The 13,429-nt window shown below is 45.0% G+C and overlaps 1 protein-coding gene across 2 annotated transcripts; it reads right to left on the bottom strand.

Moving 5' to 3' along the window:
- Positions 1–2,766: 2,766 nt before the first annotated feature.
- On the bottom strand, positions 2,767–13,411 carry LOC137877659 (macoilin-2-like). Of its 2 annotated transcripts, none has more exons than XM_068717697.1 (11): positions 13,164–13,411; positions 11,931–12,072; positions 10,921–11,047; positions 9,774–9,897; positions 9,138–9,316; positions 7,831–8,413; positions 6,479–6,637; positions 6,146–6,328; positions 5,917–6,037; positions 5,334–5,508; positions 2,767–5,227 (listed from the first exon to the last, which is right to left on the bottom strand). In XM_068717697.1, the coding sequence occupies exons 1-11, from the start codon at positions 13,241–13,243 to the stop codon at positions 5,025–5,027; spliced, it is 2,076 nt and encodes a 691-aa protein (XP_068573798.1). In that variant the 5' UTR covers positions 13,244–13,411; the 3' UTR covers positions 2,767–5,024. The 2 variants fall into 2 exon arrangements, with proteins under 2 accessions (XP_068573798.1, XP_068573799.1); XM_068717698.1 differs by having other exon boundaries at positions 7,831–8,410.
- Positions 13,412–13,429: the final 18 nt, after the last annotated feature.

Genomic DNA, 13,429 nt, shown 5'->3' with positions numbered 1-13,429 from the left:
AGCCTCGAAAATCCGTATATCCAGTGGAAATGTCAGCAGGCTAATGTCACGAGCAGAAATAGGTTAGAGGGCGCGAAAATACTTCATTTCAGTCGCCTCACCTTTTCAGGTAGATATAGCGGCTGAATGCAATGTTATGCATCATAATAAAAAAATAATTTTGTTATTATGAATGATTTCGGTACGGCCATTCTCCACGATCATATTTATCGTCTGCAAGACGCTCTGATTTTGTCACATACTCACTTGATATTAATGTATGATTCCCTAAGCCCTCCTATAGTGCTCTGACAGCCCATAAGAGAACAGCTGCTGGGGACGAAAAGGCCGTGAGGGTCCTTCCTTGTCAGTGAGTCATTTTTTTTTTTTTTTTCTAAAAATGAAAGCCAAGGAGTCCCCGCTGGCCATGTGGAGGAAAAGGGGTTTCCTGATGAAAGAAACATGAGGTCAAGGGAGATCTGGACTGTCGACAAAGATGCCTCATTTCTCGAGTCCTGAAGAGGAAACCTTGCTAAGGCAGCCAAGAGCAATTCACTTCACATTGATCTTTTTGTTGTGCATGATTCAAAATGCATGTCGAATGGCCAAAAGGACCAGAGACGGTCAACTAACAACGATTCTGATGGTTGCAAATTGGGCTTCAACCTCATTATTCACAGTGACTTTAGTCTTATGTAGTAATTATTTGATAGCATCTACATTTGCATAATGTTGCCGCTGACTGTTGAGAGTTATTCTTGTGTTGCGACGACATTAAGCGCTTTGTTCAGTGATCCTCATCCTCAGGCTGTGACATCAAAAGACATTATTTTGGGTTGTTGCGCCAAAAACCTTAATATTGTATCGGGTGAGTTGTTAAAACATTAAAAAAATGACACAAAGCACAATTGCTATATTGAATTCCATTGAGCTTCCATCGTCACACACTAAATGACTCAGGAGAATGGCTTTCAAAAAAAAAAATCTTGCACTTCCACATTTCTCGGATGTACAAGAGTGCAACAAGGCTAATACGTCCCCAAGGACAAATCGGCAATCCGAAGCTCAGTTAGCAATTACATAGTATTGAGTTTATTCTGCAGAAACAATGCCTCCGAGGGAGACATATCACCACATCAGGGTAGCAGCGCAAACCAAAGCACCCCTCTGTTCTCCGGCAGGTGCATTCCTTTTAAATCACTGCTTCTTTGTTTTGCAGCCATGCTTCACTGAGAGGCTGCAGACAGAAAAAGAGCGGAGTCTTCTGCGAGTAAATCTGCCAGTTGCTGAAGCATGCAACAACGTACCTCGACTTGTACAGCAGCAACAACAACACAGGTAATGGGCGACAGGAGGTGTGTTTGGGAAGAGAGATCTACTGGAGGAGGGAAGAGGGGAACAACAGAGATTGTTCTTATGAAAGACCAAATACAAAAGGATTTATTTATACATGAGGACAGGTATAAGTATATCTATACACATGTCTATTCACCCACATGGGAAGTCTTTGAGTATAGGTCAAGAGAAACACGAGGGCCATCCCTGGAATTTCTCATTCCATGGCTTCTTCTCTATACAAACAGCTGGATTTACTGTAGATTAGTCTAATGGCATCGCGGGTACAGCTGTGCCAAATGCAGACTGCTAGAAAAAAAAAAAGACCTATTATAATCTGTTAATTCCACGTGCTGAGACTCTGCCAAACAGAGTGGCGCCAAATTGTGACAAGGAGAGCGATAAACTACCGAGGATCGAGCGTGAAACGGATTGATATGGAAAAGCTCGGCACCGGTTGATGCAGAGAAAACAAAGTGAGGAGCTTCACCCACACGCGTCTCGCTGCACTAGGTTAATGGAGCGTGTTTTGGGGAAGAGTGGAATGGGACAGAATGCCGAGGGAGAGAGGGCTTCTGTCGTCCATTGGAAAGGTCACCGTCCTTGGCGCGGGGATTCCTTATCTGCCTCCCAAAAAAAAATAAAAATGCTCCAAGCGCATTAGATGAATTATCATTCCAATCAAAATGCGTGGCAGCCCCAAATGTGCTCCCATTCACGGTTTAGCCAGTCCAAAGCCCAGAGGTCAGCACAGCACAGAGTAATCATGTCCAGATCTGAAAAGTGCTTAAATATTATTATTTTCATGGTGCACATTACTGACTTCGTTAACCAGCCCAATGCTGCCGTGCGATTTAGTGGGAGTTCCACTGGTCACCGTGTTTTTGACTGGCGGCGATTAGTGGTTCGCGTGAACAAATTATTCATAAGTTCCTTTTGTCAGAGCTAAATGGGATTTTCTGGTCCTGAAAAGAGGGACTTAGTGGTTCTTGACAGAATTAAAAACCAGAGACTGTGCGGACAGAGATCATCTCTCCCAACCCAAATTATATGGATGAACAGTGCCTCCTAGTGGCGACAGCTAGAGTTCATCTGCTTTTACAATATCAGAAAAAACACATTTTATGAACCTTTGTTTGGGCAAATTGCACATCACAATCATAACAGAACCCATATACATTTTTTACTTCGACTATATTAATGTAGTAGTCAGTCATTCTAGAGAAATCACTCAATAAAATGAAGGAAAATGGTATTTCCTTTCAAACTGAGTTAAGCTCTAAATACACTTCCCATAATGCAACTCAATAGCCTCTTGTAGAAAGTCTTTTAGACGCCACAACTTCAGCTTGTGAAGCAGACCAAAGCTGAACTAACCTTGATGACAAAAAGATTGGAAAGCAAATAAATTGAACTTAGTGTGTACAATAAACAACAACAAGCAGAGAAAAGTCAATTTGCAAGAAAAAAAAAAGTTTTATTCCTTGTAAACCTCACAGAGCGAGAGCACAGCCAAGGTCAGACCTGGGGAGAAACAGAGCAGTGACTGTGGGCATAGAAAACAACAAAAACAACAAAAACAACAAAACACTTCTCTAGACTCTCAACAATCAGTTGAGCGAACAACTGACTAAACTGTAATTTTCACAACATTTTTTTTTTTTCTTCCCCAGGAACCAACGACAGCAATCTGAGCGAAAAGAAAGAAAGAAAAAAAAAAAGCGTCTCCATGTACAGTCGGTGAAAACCACGCGACACAACAATGACCATTTCAGATGAGGGTGAAACCACATCAGACTTCAGAGATTCTCTCCCTGCAGGGAAAAAGAACAAATACCAGCAGAGACGGGAGGAAGGAGAGCCGCTTTAGAAACAGCTGCTTCTCCCAAAACTGTTGCAAATACTGTAACATTCAGGAAAAGAAACGTGACTCTAATCCCTTACTTTTGAACCTACACAGTCTACTACGAACAGGCGACTGCTTCCTCTACCTGCTGAACAGACAGACACTCTCATCAACTGATATTCAAACAAACATGTCAGCCAATGTATTTGCAGTACATTCTTCAACACTGTACTCAGAGGAAACCAGCATTCCCAGTCTTGGCACACAAACTGAAGAAGAGGAGGATTAATTAAATAAAATCAGTTATCCGCTATATTAAAGTTGGCATTTTCCAAAAGCTTCATTTACATTGCACGGTCCATCTTTACGATTTTTTTTCCCTTTCGAACAGCGAGTGTTTTCTACAGTGCAACTTTTAATTGGGGAATCAAAAACAATGAGAGGGGGGGGGGGGGGGGGGGGGGATTTGGGGGTTTTAACTGCAGCAGAGATGAGCTTCTGTGGGCGTACGTGTAAACAGTAGACTCTGTGGTGGGCAACATCATGTTGCCATACTGAACAGGCAATAGGAGTACAATTAATCAGGTGCAGTCTACCGTATCCGTTAATGTGGCTTACTTAAAGGGGGCGGGGCTGCCCTCACGAGGACACGATGGATCAGCTGCTCTACCGGGGTGTAGGATGCTAGTAGAGAGGCCAAATATGCCAAATCAGCATCTGAAGGCAACGTTGTCCCGCCTCACTAGCAGAGGTGAAATTCTGATCCTGTCCAGCTGAGCCAGATGTTTCACAAGTAATTCATAAGGGTCGGGCCGTGTCTCATTACTCACTTCATGTCCTCAACTCAAGGCACTGCCAAAGACTATGCAGAGTACTGAGAAGCCACACACACACACACACACACACACACACACACACACACACACACACACACACACACACACACACACACACACACACACACACACACACACACACACACACACACACACACACACACACACACACACCTGTTACTGCACTCTTTCCTCAACTCAAAAACTCACTTCAGGACTGACTTCAGGAGCTGCTCGGGTTCATATCATTTTAAGGTCTATATGTTTCTGCTCATAACACAATATATTTTTCCAAGTTGTTGCAAATCAACACTTGAATCTTTAAAGAGTGAACAAATAGAACCACACAATACACTTTAAAAAAAAGAAAAAGAAAGATTCACCACCATACCTCAAAGCAGCTGAAATCAGGGTTCATTTGGTGCCTTAATTAAAAAATAAATTACAACAGAACAAGAGGTGAGTCTGTGCCGCTGTGCACTACATTCCTCAGGTTGTACAGATGTCGCCAGACTATTTTGGGGGAGAAAAAAAAACAATACAAGTCAGGCTGTATGACTGTATGATGGAGGAGAACTCGGTTTTCCAAGGTTTAGGAGGCAAAAAATCAACCTAAAATAAGAAGGAAGCTATTCCCCCAGGACCAAAGAGCAGGTGACCGGCGGCGGCGGGGGGGGGGGGGAGCAACACCCTTGAGATGAAGATACATACCCGATTCTGTGAGGTTTCACTAGACACTTAAGAGGGAGGGAAAAAAAAACCAAAAAATGCAACTTCCTAGTTGACATGTGATGTCCGTTTAAAGTTTTTTTTGTCTTTTGTTTTAACTACAACAAATACAGTCACACAATACAACATCCTTCTGACCTGGCGAGGAGAAAAATAAAAATCCCCGAAAAAAAAAAAAAAACAAGGTTCTCAGCCTCAGACGTGCCGAGCAGAGTGGAAGGTGGTGCGCCCGCATGGGGGGGGAGAGACAAAAAAAAAAAAATCAAAATGACGGGGAGGATGGAGGCGGGACGAAGCGTTCACTTTTTGAGCGGCTGGTAGACGGAGGCGTTGGGGTCGAGGCCGGAGGGATTGGTGTCCATGAACTTGGAGGAGTAGTGGGGGGTCACGGGGCTCATGCTGCTGGTGTCGGCTGTGTACGAGATGCTGGGCATGACCGCCATCACTTCGGCTATCTTCTGCTTCAGGTCTTTTATCTCCTGGTCCTTCTGCAGGATCTGACCTGAACACAGACAACACAACCGGGGTCAGCATGAGCACGCCTACACATGTTGTTGTTGTTGTTGTTTTTTTTAAATAAATATGCCACGCATGGCGATCCGACCGACCTTGTGCTATCTCCAGCTGTCTCTTGGCGTCTCCCAGCGCAGAGAAGAGGTCCAGTTTGATCCTGGTCTCTGCGCTCAGACTGTTCTCCAGGTGCTGGGTCTTGTCCTGCATGGCTGACAGCGCCGACATCAGCACCTCTGTGTCTTTTTCGTTCTCCTTATATTTATGAAGCTCCTGCGAGACGGAGAGCAGATACAGTCAAGCCCGAGTCAGGAGCGGACGGGGATGCTTTAGCAGAGCACATGTGATTCATTGTCATAATTGATGTTCGCTCACGATACAGACAAACGCTTGTTGAATCTTTTTTCTGCACACTTTTTGAGAACTTGCTCGCTAGCTGTATTTGTGTGCAATGACAGAAAGCAGAACCGGCAATGCACACAAAACCGCGATAGGGTTCACATTTTAGGAATCCAAGCTTTCGCGAAAATCGCTGAGCAGAAACAAAAAAAAAAAAGCTTCTGAATAAATTCCTTGAAGTTTGAAATCCACTGCTGCAGCTGGCGTAACAGCATTACACGTGACCAAATGACCGAGGTGATGCATTTCAACGTTAACACTTAAATTAATAAAACCCTTTACCTGAACTTTCAACTCCAGCTCTCTGATCTGGTCCTCCTTCAGCTTGATATCCATTGTTAATTTCTTACACTCTGTTTCTAATTCAGTGATTCGCCGCCGCAGCGTGTCTGTGCACTCCCCTCTGAAAAAAAAAAAAAAAAAAGATTGGATTTATTATAATAACAGATCATAACTTGAAAGAAAGAGCGAGAGATGGTTCTGGAAACCTGCATGTCAGAGGAGCGCCTACCTGGACGCTGCTGCTAGTGCTACCGCTCTGGCTGCTGTGGCCTCCTCTAACTTCTTTCGCTTCTTCTCGTCTGAGAGCTGTTTCTCGGCGGTGCCTCGAGCCTCCTGCTCTGCTTTGAGCCTCTTCTCCAGTTGACCCACGGCCTGTTTGTCCTTTTGCTTTGCCTGCACAGCATTATGGAGCCTGCAAGTGACGAAAACACACAAATAAACAAGGAGGAAACTACTGCTCTCTCCAAAATAAGCACCCCCAATGACACAGTTATGATCCAAAAATCAGAAAGGATCTCTTATGCGACTTTGCTTTAACACAACGGGCAGCGGCCCCGCTCACTTGTTCTGCAGCAGCTCGTTCTCCTGGCGCAGCTGGCCCAGCTCGGTGCGGATGGTGCGCTCAGCGCTGCCCAATGAGCCGATCTGGCTGCGCAGGTCCTGCTCCACCTGCCGGCTGGCCTGCAGGTCTGCCTTCAACTTCTTCACATCCTGCTCCAACCTGTCCCGGGTGGAAGAACGAACAGAGGATGATTTACACACACACACACACACACACACACACACACACACACACACACACACACACACACACACACACACACACACACACACACACACACACACACACACACACACACACACACACACACACACACACACACACACACACACACACACACACACACACACACACCGGTGTTTCATATACAGTACATCGACACATGTAAGCTGTCGTAGACACATAAATCTAGATCCGGTCCAACCACGGATTACACACATGTCCCAGACCACGGCAGCAAACGGCTGTCTCAGAAAAGCAGTCCCTGAGTTATTACTTGTAAATAAAACAACAACGAAAACTACACATTGACTGTGTGCTTCAGATTGTCACATAAATGGTGTTGGCCTTCATTCTGAATTGAAATTCAGCATAATTTCTAAGAGTCTTCATATTTCCTTTGACATATTAAATAATCTGCCCCCCACCAAACCCACTCTAACACCTGAAAGATGATCTGTTATTAAATCATCATTCTAATTTGTTGTGCCTGTGAGTCAAATTGACAGATTTTTATTTTTTTAAAACACTCAGCCCAATTAAATGCCACCAGCATGAGACCCTCTTAAGGACCATCTGTTTGCAATATGTGTTTTCATAACTGCGGATGGCACAAACTGATTTTTTTTGTTGTTGATGGATCCGTTGAGGCTCGGCAAGCTGGTGCACTCCATAAAGAAAAACACTGGAACCACTTAGCTTTGTGAGTGAAGAATAATAATAAAAAAAAAAAGAGTTTCAGGTGATGACAAGCCAGAGTCAAGCAGCAAGCAATGTGAACTGAACAACACATATCATGCCAGGAAATGACTGCTATTAGATGAACTTTAGCATTCACTTTTTGTGCCGGAGATGAGAGGTTTTCCAAACCTTTTATAGATATTATACTAAATACCACAGGGCTCTGCAAAACATCACGAGGAACCATCGCAGGTCAGCTGTGATGCAGGCTGTATTTGTCTAAAGCAGAGCTCCTCGGCCGTGAAACGTTTGGTTTACGTCACGAAATTCGATGAAGGTCTGCTTTAAGTGTGCACACTGCAGTCAATTGTCTTGATATCAGTGGGGGGGGCACAGATGGGACACAGATGTATCTTGACGAACACATCTGTGTCTGAGCGTGTACTTCTTACCTAACGAGTGCTTCTGGCTTGCTCAGCTGGTTGTTGGGGATGCAGTTGTCGGTGGGATCCCTGTGGGAGCCGCCCGTCGTCCCCTTCCCCGCCGCCAACTTGTGCTTCTTCTCGTTCTTCCCCGAGGAAGAGGAGGAGGACGCCGGCGCAGAGGAGGGCACGCCGCCGTTGGTGGCGCTGTGGCCGCGGGGCGAGGAGTTGAGCGCCGCGGCGTTGCTGCTGGCGTTTTTGTAGTTTTTGGAGGAGGACGAGGACGAGGAGGAGCAAGAGGAATTGTTGTCCTCTTTGAGCAACAGGTTCTCCGTGCTGCCCAGCTCTGTGGTCAGTCTCTTGTTGTTCATATGGTTCTCCATATACTCCATCTCTTGGAGTTTAGAGTCCACTGACGATGGCAGGATGCTGTTGCTGTTGTGCTGCTTTTTAGCCTCCCCGCCGCCTCCCTTTCCCTCTTTCCCTTTTTCCCTATACTCTAACTCCGGCAGTGCTGCCGATGTCTTTTTATTGGCTGGGGCGCCATTCTGTGACACTGGAGGTGTGTCTACTTCAGATATTCCTTTAGCTGCTGCTGCTGCCGCCGCTGCTGCTGTGAGAATAAAGGGGGAAGCGAAGGGGAAACATATTATTTATGAACCATGACTTTATGTAAGCAACGTGAGCACCGACTGTGAGGAGTCACACGCTGGTTGGTTAAGTGCTACTTGAGTGAAATGACCTGACTTTGCCTATTGCCGCACAACAAAACCACGCGGCTGCGTTGCATTTCGAGTGATATTGTTTCTCGTATTGGTTGGCCGGTGGAAAAATCCTTTGCCGGCTGCAATTTTCACCATCCTCCACCAACTTCTTCTTGCTCTGCGAACTCCATTCAAATCTTTGCCTAATCCCACCCAACGAGCAGAGCCTCCTGCTCATCGTGTGCCTGGTGCGTTTGTTTACACTGTGAGGCAGGTACGCCTTCAACCACAGACTTTGGCTAGAGAGGCAAATGCTGCAAATGTACGTTGGACAAGACCCATCACAAACTTGATGCAAGCCTGGTTGTGATTGAAAAGACAGTACCACTTCCAGGTTCCATGTTTATTGCCAAAATCCATTAAATCAAATGAAGAGGACTCAAAACATCCGAGGAGGCGTTTCTCCTGGACTTCAATGAATCAAATAATGTGATTGATTCTAGTAGATGGTGTATGAGAGCCTCACACACATACATGTGTGTGTGTGTGTGTGTGTGTGTGTGTGTGTGTGTGTGTGTGTGTGTGTGTGTGTGTGTGTGTGTGTGTGTGTGTGCGCGCGCGTTTGATTCTTACCGTCCTCTGCTTCTCGCTCTTGCCTCTGAAGCATCTGTTGCTCTGGAGGCAGGGCCTGCTGCAGAAGCTGCATGTAAAACTCATTCTCCTTCTGTACCTCCTTCTGCTTCCGAAGGCGCATCTTATAGCTGACGTAGCTCTTGAAGCCGAAGCCCAGCGTGACCACTGGGTAGCCGATGCTACAGAGACGGACACAAGGAGCACACGCGTAAGTCCGCCGTTGGGTAGGCGTGTGGTCCCATCCGAGGACGGTCTCTAGTTATCGGGATGCTAACGGCTCAACTTCACGGTGTAACGCAGGTCAGCACAGCCAAAAATCAGCTGGAAAATCTTCGGGGTTCTTGTTAAAATTGCATGTCTCTCTCAGCCTTAAACTACAGAGGTGCTACTTTAAACCTCTTTCAGGATTATTAAATATGTAGAGTCTTGGGGAGAATCCAAAGAGAAACATCAGACCTGGTTTTTTTGTGTGTGTTTTTTCTTTAGCAGTTTTCTGTGGCGCGCAAAAAAAAAAGAGAAGTGTTTTGACCGAGGCAGAGAGCAAACGTCTCCACACTTCCTACTCGTACAATAAGGCACATTTAAGTGCATTTATTCTTTAAAGTGCCACCTGGTTTAAACAGAACAGTGGCTCACCAGTGTGCAGCAAAAGGACGACACAAGTCCACGTGGAAATTCTTCAGGTCTTTGAATCTGATGGCCGCCTCGATGTACACAAAGAGGATCCACAGAGACACGGTGGGGAGACAGACGCCTCTCTCTGAAACAGAAAATGCAGGACGAAGATGTCATAAATGGGCATTGAACATCACTATGAATTGTGTCCACTGCAATGAGTACCAAAAGTTGGAACCGACTGCTTGGTCATTGTTTACTTAAATCTTTATTTTATGTTGTTTTCAAGCAAACTTCCTTAATGTCCGTCTGCGTTACAACAAGGCGCCTGAGCTCATCTTCGTGACAGAAGACAATTATGAAGAAAATATGGACACAAATTTCTACTTTTGTGCGGGAAGTGGCTCCGCGCCTCTTTCAGGCCCTATTTTGTTATAAATGAGAACCGTGACGAACACAGACCATCATTCTACACGAACCTTTGACTTCTCTGCACCTTACTTAAGTCTTTACGGTCCCACCGTTATCACTGAACACACTGCATGGTAAGAACACAAACACCACCCCAGAGTATCCTTGAATGCGATAAACGGCGAGAACATTTCCCCACCAGGCTGTGGAGTGGTGAGAGGTATTAATACTGCAGTGAATGTCACTGGTGAGTCAAGTCGGAGGGGTTCAGAAAGCGACTGGGAACCACTGTGTTGCTCTCCCTCCCCCAACTGGCACTAGGATATCCATCTGACACCTGGCCTTTGGTCAACGCAGGGGGATACTGCTAAATCAGACTGACAGCTAATCCGCAGAGTGCAGCTCACTTACACAACATGCAAAATTCTAAGAAGCAAGTCTATTTGTAAAAAACAAAAAACAAAAAACACAACACAATGTGCATGGGAACTGCACAACTCTTTTCCCCGAAGCACAAAGTGGAAGAACAAAATTGAATAGTGCCAGTTCTAAGAATGTGTGTGTGGTCTGTGACTTGAAAGAATGATCTATCTCAGCCCATCTTGTAAATACACTTCCTTCTTTTTTGAATTGTTACACAGAAATAATCTAGACACAAACTGAAAGGAATGTCAGAGCAGGAGCCCCGTTAATCACAGACATTATCCAGAGTTTATACCAGTAAATATCAAGACCCCGATACGTGGGAGGGCCTTACCTGTGTGCCAAACATACTGCACCCATACATAAGTACTGGCAGCGAAGAATAGCCATTGCACCGGGATGAATAGGAGGCAAATGATGTCCGAGGTAAACGCCACACACACAAAGAATACTGAGAAGGCCTGTAGGAGAGAGGAGACGCGGTTATGATAATGATAAAGCAGCAACATATGCAGCAAGGACAGATGTAGGTTGTTTGTGCCCGTTAATATTTCATGCTTGAAACCTTATCCTTAAAAAGGAAAAAGAGGAAATGTTTTAAGACCTCAAGATGTTAAGACGCCAGTTCACAGAAGGGTTGGCTACCAACTCTTAGTCCGCTATAATGGGAGTGATCTCTTTCTGGGTGATGCAGCTCTACGTTTCAATGTTGAATTATAGCACCATGAATGGTTATGCGAATATTACATTTTTTGTTTCTCCTTTTCTGCATCTCTGTGAGACACACACACACACACACACACACACACACACACACACACAAACACACAATGCATTTCAATGAGAACACGCTGTACAGCATCAATAATGTACCCACGGCAAAATAAAGCGATGGTAGATTAACATTATCATACAAAATTTAGATAACAGGAACACTAATAACTCGCAAGCCTGATCAAATCTGTCAGACGACCTTGTTTGCTGCCTCACGGCATCAGAACTCTAAAGACTGACTGAGAGATGAAGCATCTTCCAATCAAAGCTGACAGCTTTGTGGTAAAGCTTGTGGTAAATGACAAACGGCAGTTAGACTTGTGATCTTTCAGGTTGAGCCTGATTTTAGATCCAATTACTTTGGATCCAAAAGATGCACTACAATGTGTACTAATGTTGTTAACGGCTTCTTGGTCACATGACATTAAGAAACCAAGTTACTGCAGGTGGGCAACGATGACCTGGTTACTTAACTTCATATGTCCAAGTCTGTCTGCACAAACAAAAAGTGTCTACGCTCTTCCTTCACCTGTGGGGAATCATAATAAATATAAGGACACAGCCACTCACCAGCCCCTGGTATCTAAAGGAGTCGTATACACTCCGGATGAAGAGCCAGAACGGCCAGAGGTACTCAAACCTGAACTCCAGTACAAAGTCTGCAAGTAGCACCAGTGCCCACACCACCAGGAACTTCAGGTACAGGAAGGTACTGAAAACAATAAGAAACATTTTGATGAGAAAAAAAAGTTATATACCGAACGTGTACGAGACTTGTGAGGACATTCTGGAAGAGGTCCACGCACATAATGTGACGTGTTCTTCTGTGACGATGCTTTGAACCTTTACGGTCTGTACTTGTCTCCAGTGTTGTGGGCGTTACATTTACTCACGGAAAGGTTTTCATTTATTGCTGGTTCTGTCATGTATTATAGAAATAGATATAATAGATGCATTCGATCGCAGTTGACATGTTTGTTGTTAGAAAGTGACACAGTAGGGGTGTCCTCTCATCTCGAATCATGGCCGTTATGTGTTGGGTCAGCTGCTCAATTATTCAAGAACTGCCCCACATCTCTACGTCTAAATGCCACGTGCGACACTAGGTGCCTATAATGTTTTGTCTATCAGACACATAGGATGTCACATAAGAGCTAACCGTTCCGACCTGTCAGGTGTAACTGTGAAGGACAACTAAGCAACTTTTAAGTTGTCTGAATAGCGAAACACGAGGGTCTTCAGAAGTCAGACAAACTGCCTGCATGTTTACAGTGAACGTTAGCATATGTTACGCTTTTACTGGATAAGAAAGGCGCATGTTGAGAAATAAATCAGACATAGCTGGAGTTGTGCTAGCTAACATAAGTTACCCTAGCTAACAGCGACGCTGCTAAGTTTGACACGGCTAACGGGTGACAACTGACGTGAGCAAACGGTAGATAGTGAGTGTTGTTGAATACGTGTCGAAGGACACCGTGCAGCTTATTAGAAACAGTAACGTTGCTATGAAAGATACATTGTGTCATGGTGCAAAGCAGGCTGTTTTGGGGCCTAGCGCTACGACTAGCTTAACAGCTAACGTTACCTGCTTATGTACAACGAAAACATCCCGCTAGCATACACTATGCTACCACTAGAAGCTAGCTAGGTTAATGAGCTAGCTAGCGTTGGCAGTCCATTGATATCAGTAGTGACAGTAGGAAGCTCCACGTTCTGCAGCTATCAAGCGGCAAACACCCCCATTCATTGCACCCCCATTGTTGTCGTGAGGAGGACCCCTCCGTCGGGCTGCACATAAGTTACCTGCCGTATATACCCTCAGTGATTCGGTTCCGTTTTAACGGCCGGCGGAGTTTGCTGCAGTCCGCATTGCGCCGCTTCATCCTCCTCCCCTTGGCTTTGGCCTTCGAGTAACCACTGTAATCTTATCCAGTTTTCTTGTGTATACGGACAAATATAATAAATGAAGTGGCTGCGGTATATGTCGCTGTTATTATTTCCCCCCAGTGGAAACAAAGAAATAAATAAAGGACTCTATTCGGGAACCTCCTCTTTTTCTGTTAGCGCAG

Source organism: Cebidichthys violaceus, unplaced genomic scaffold (genome assembly GCF_023349555.1).
Source record: "Cebidichthys violaceus isolate CVI_PGR_0920_01 unplaced genomic scaffold, fCebVio1.0.p SCAF_22, whole genome shotgun sequence".
NCBI lineage: Eukaryota > Metazoa > Chordata > Actinopteri > Perciformes > Stichaeidae > Cebidichthys > Cebidichthys violaceus.
This window is presented reverse-complemented; position numbering and strand designations above follow the sequence as displayed.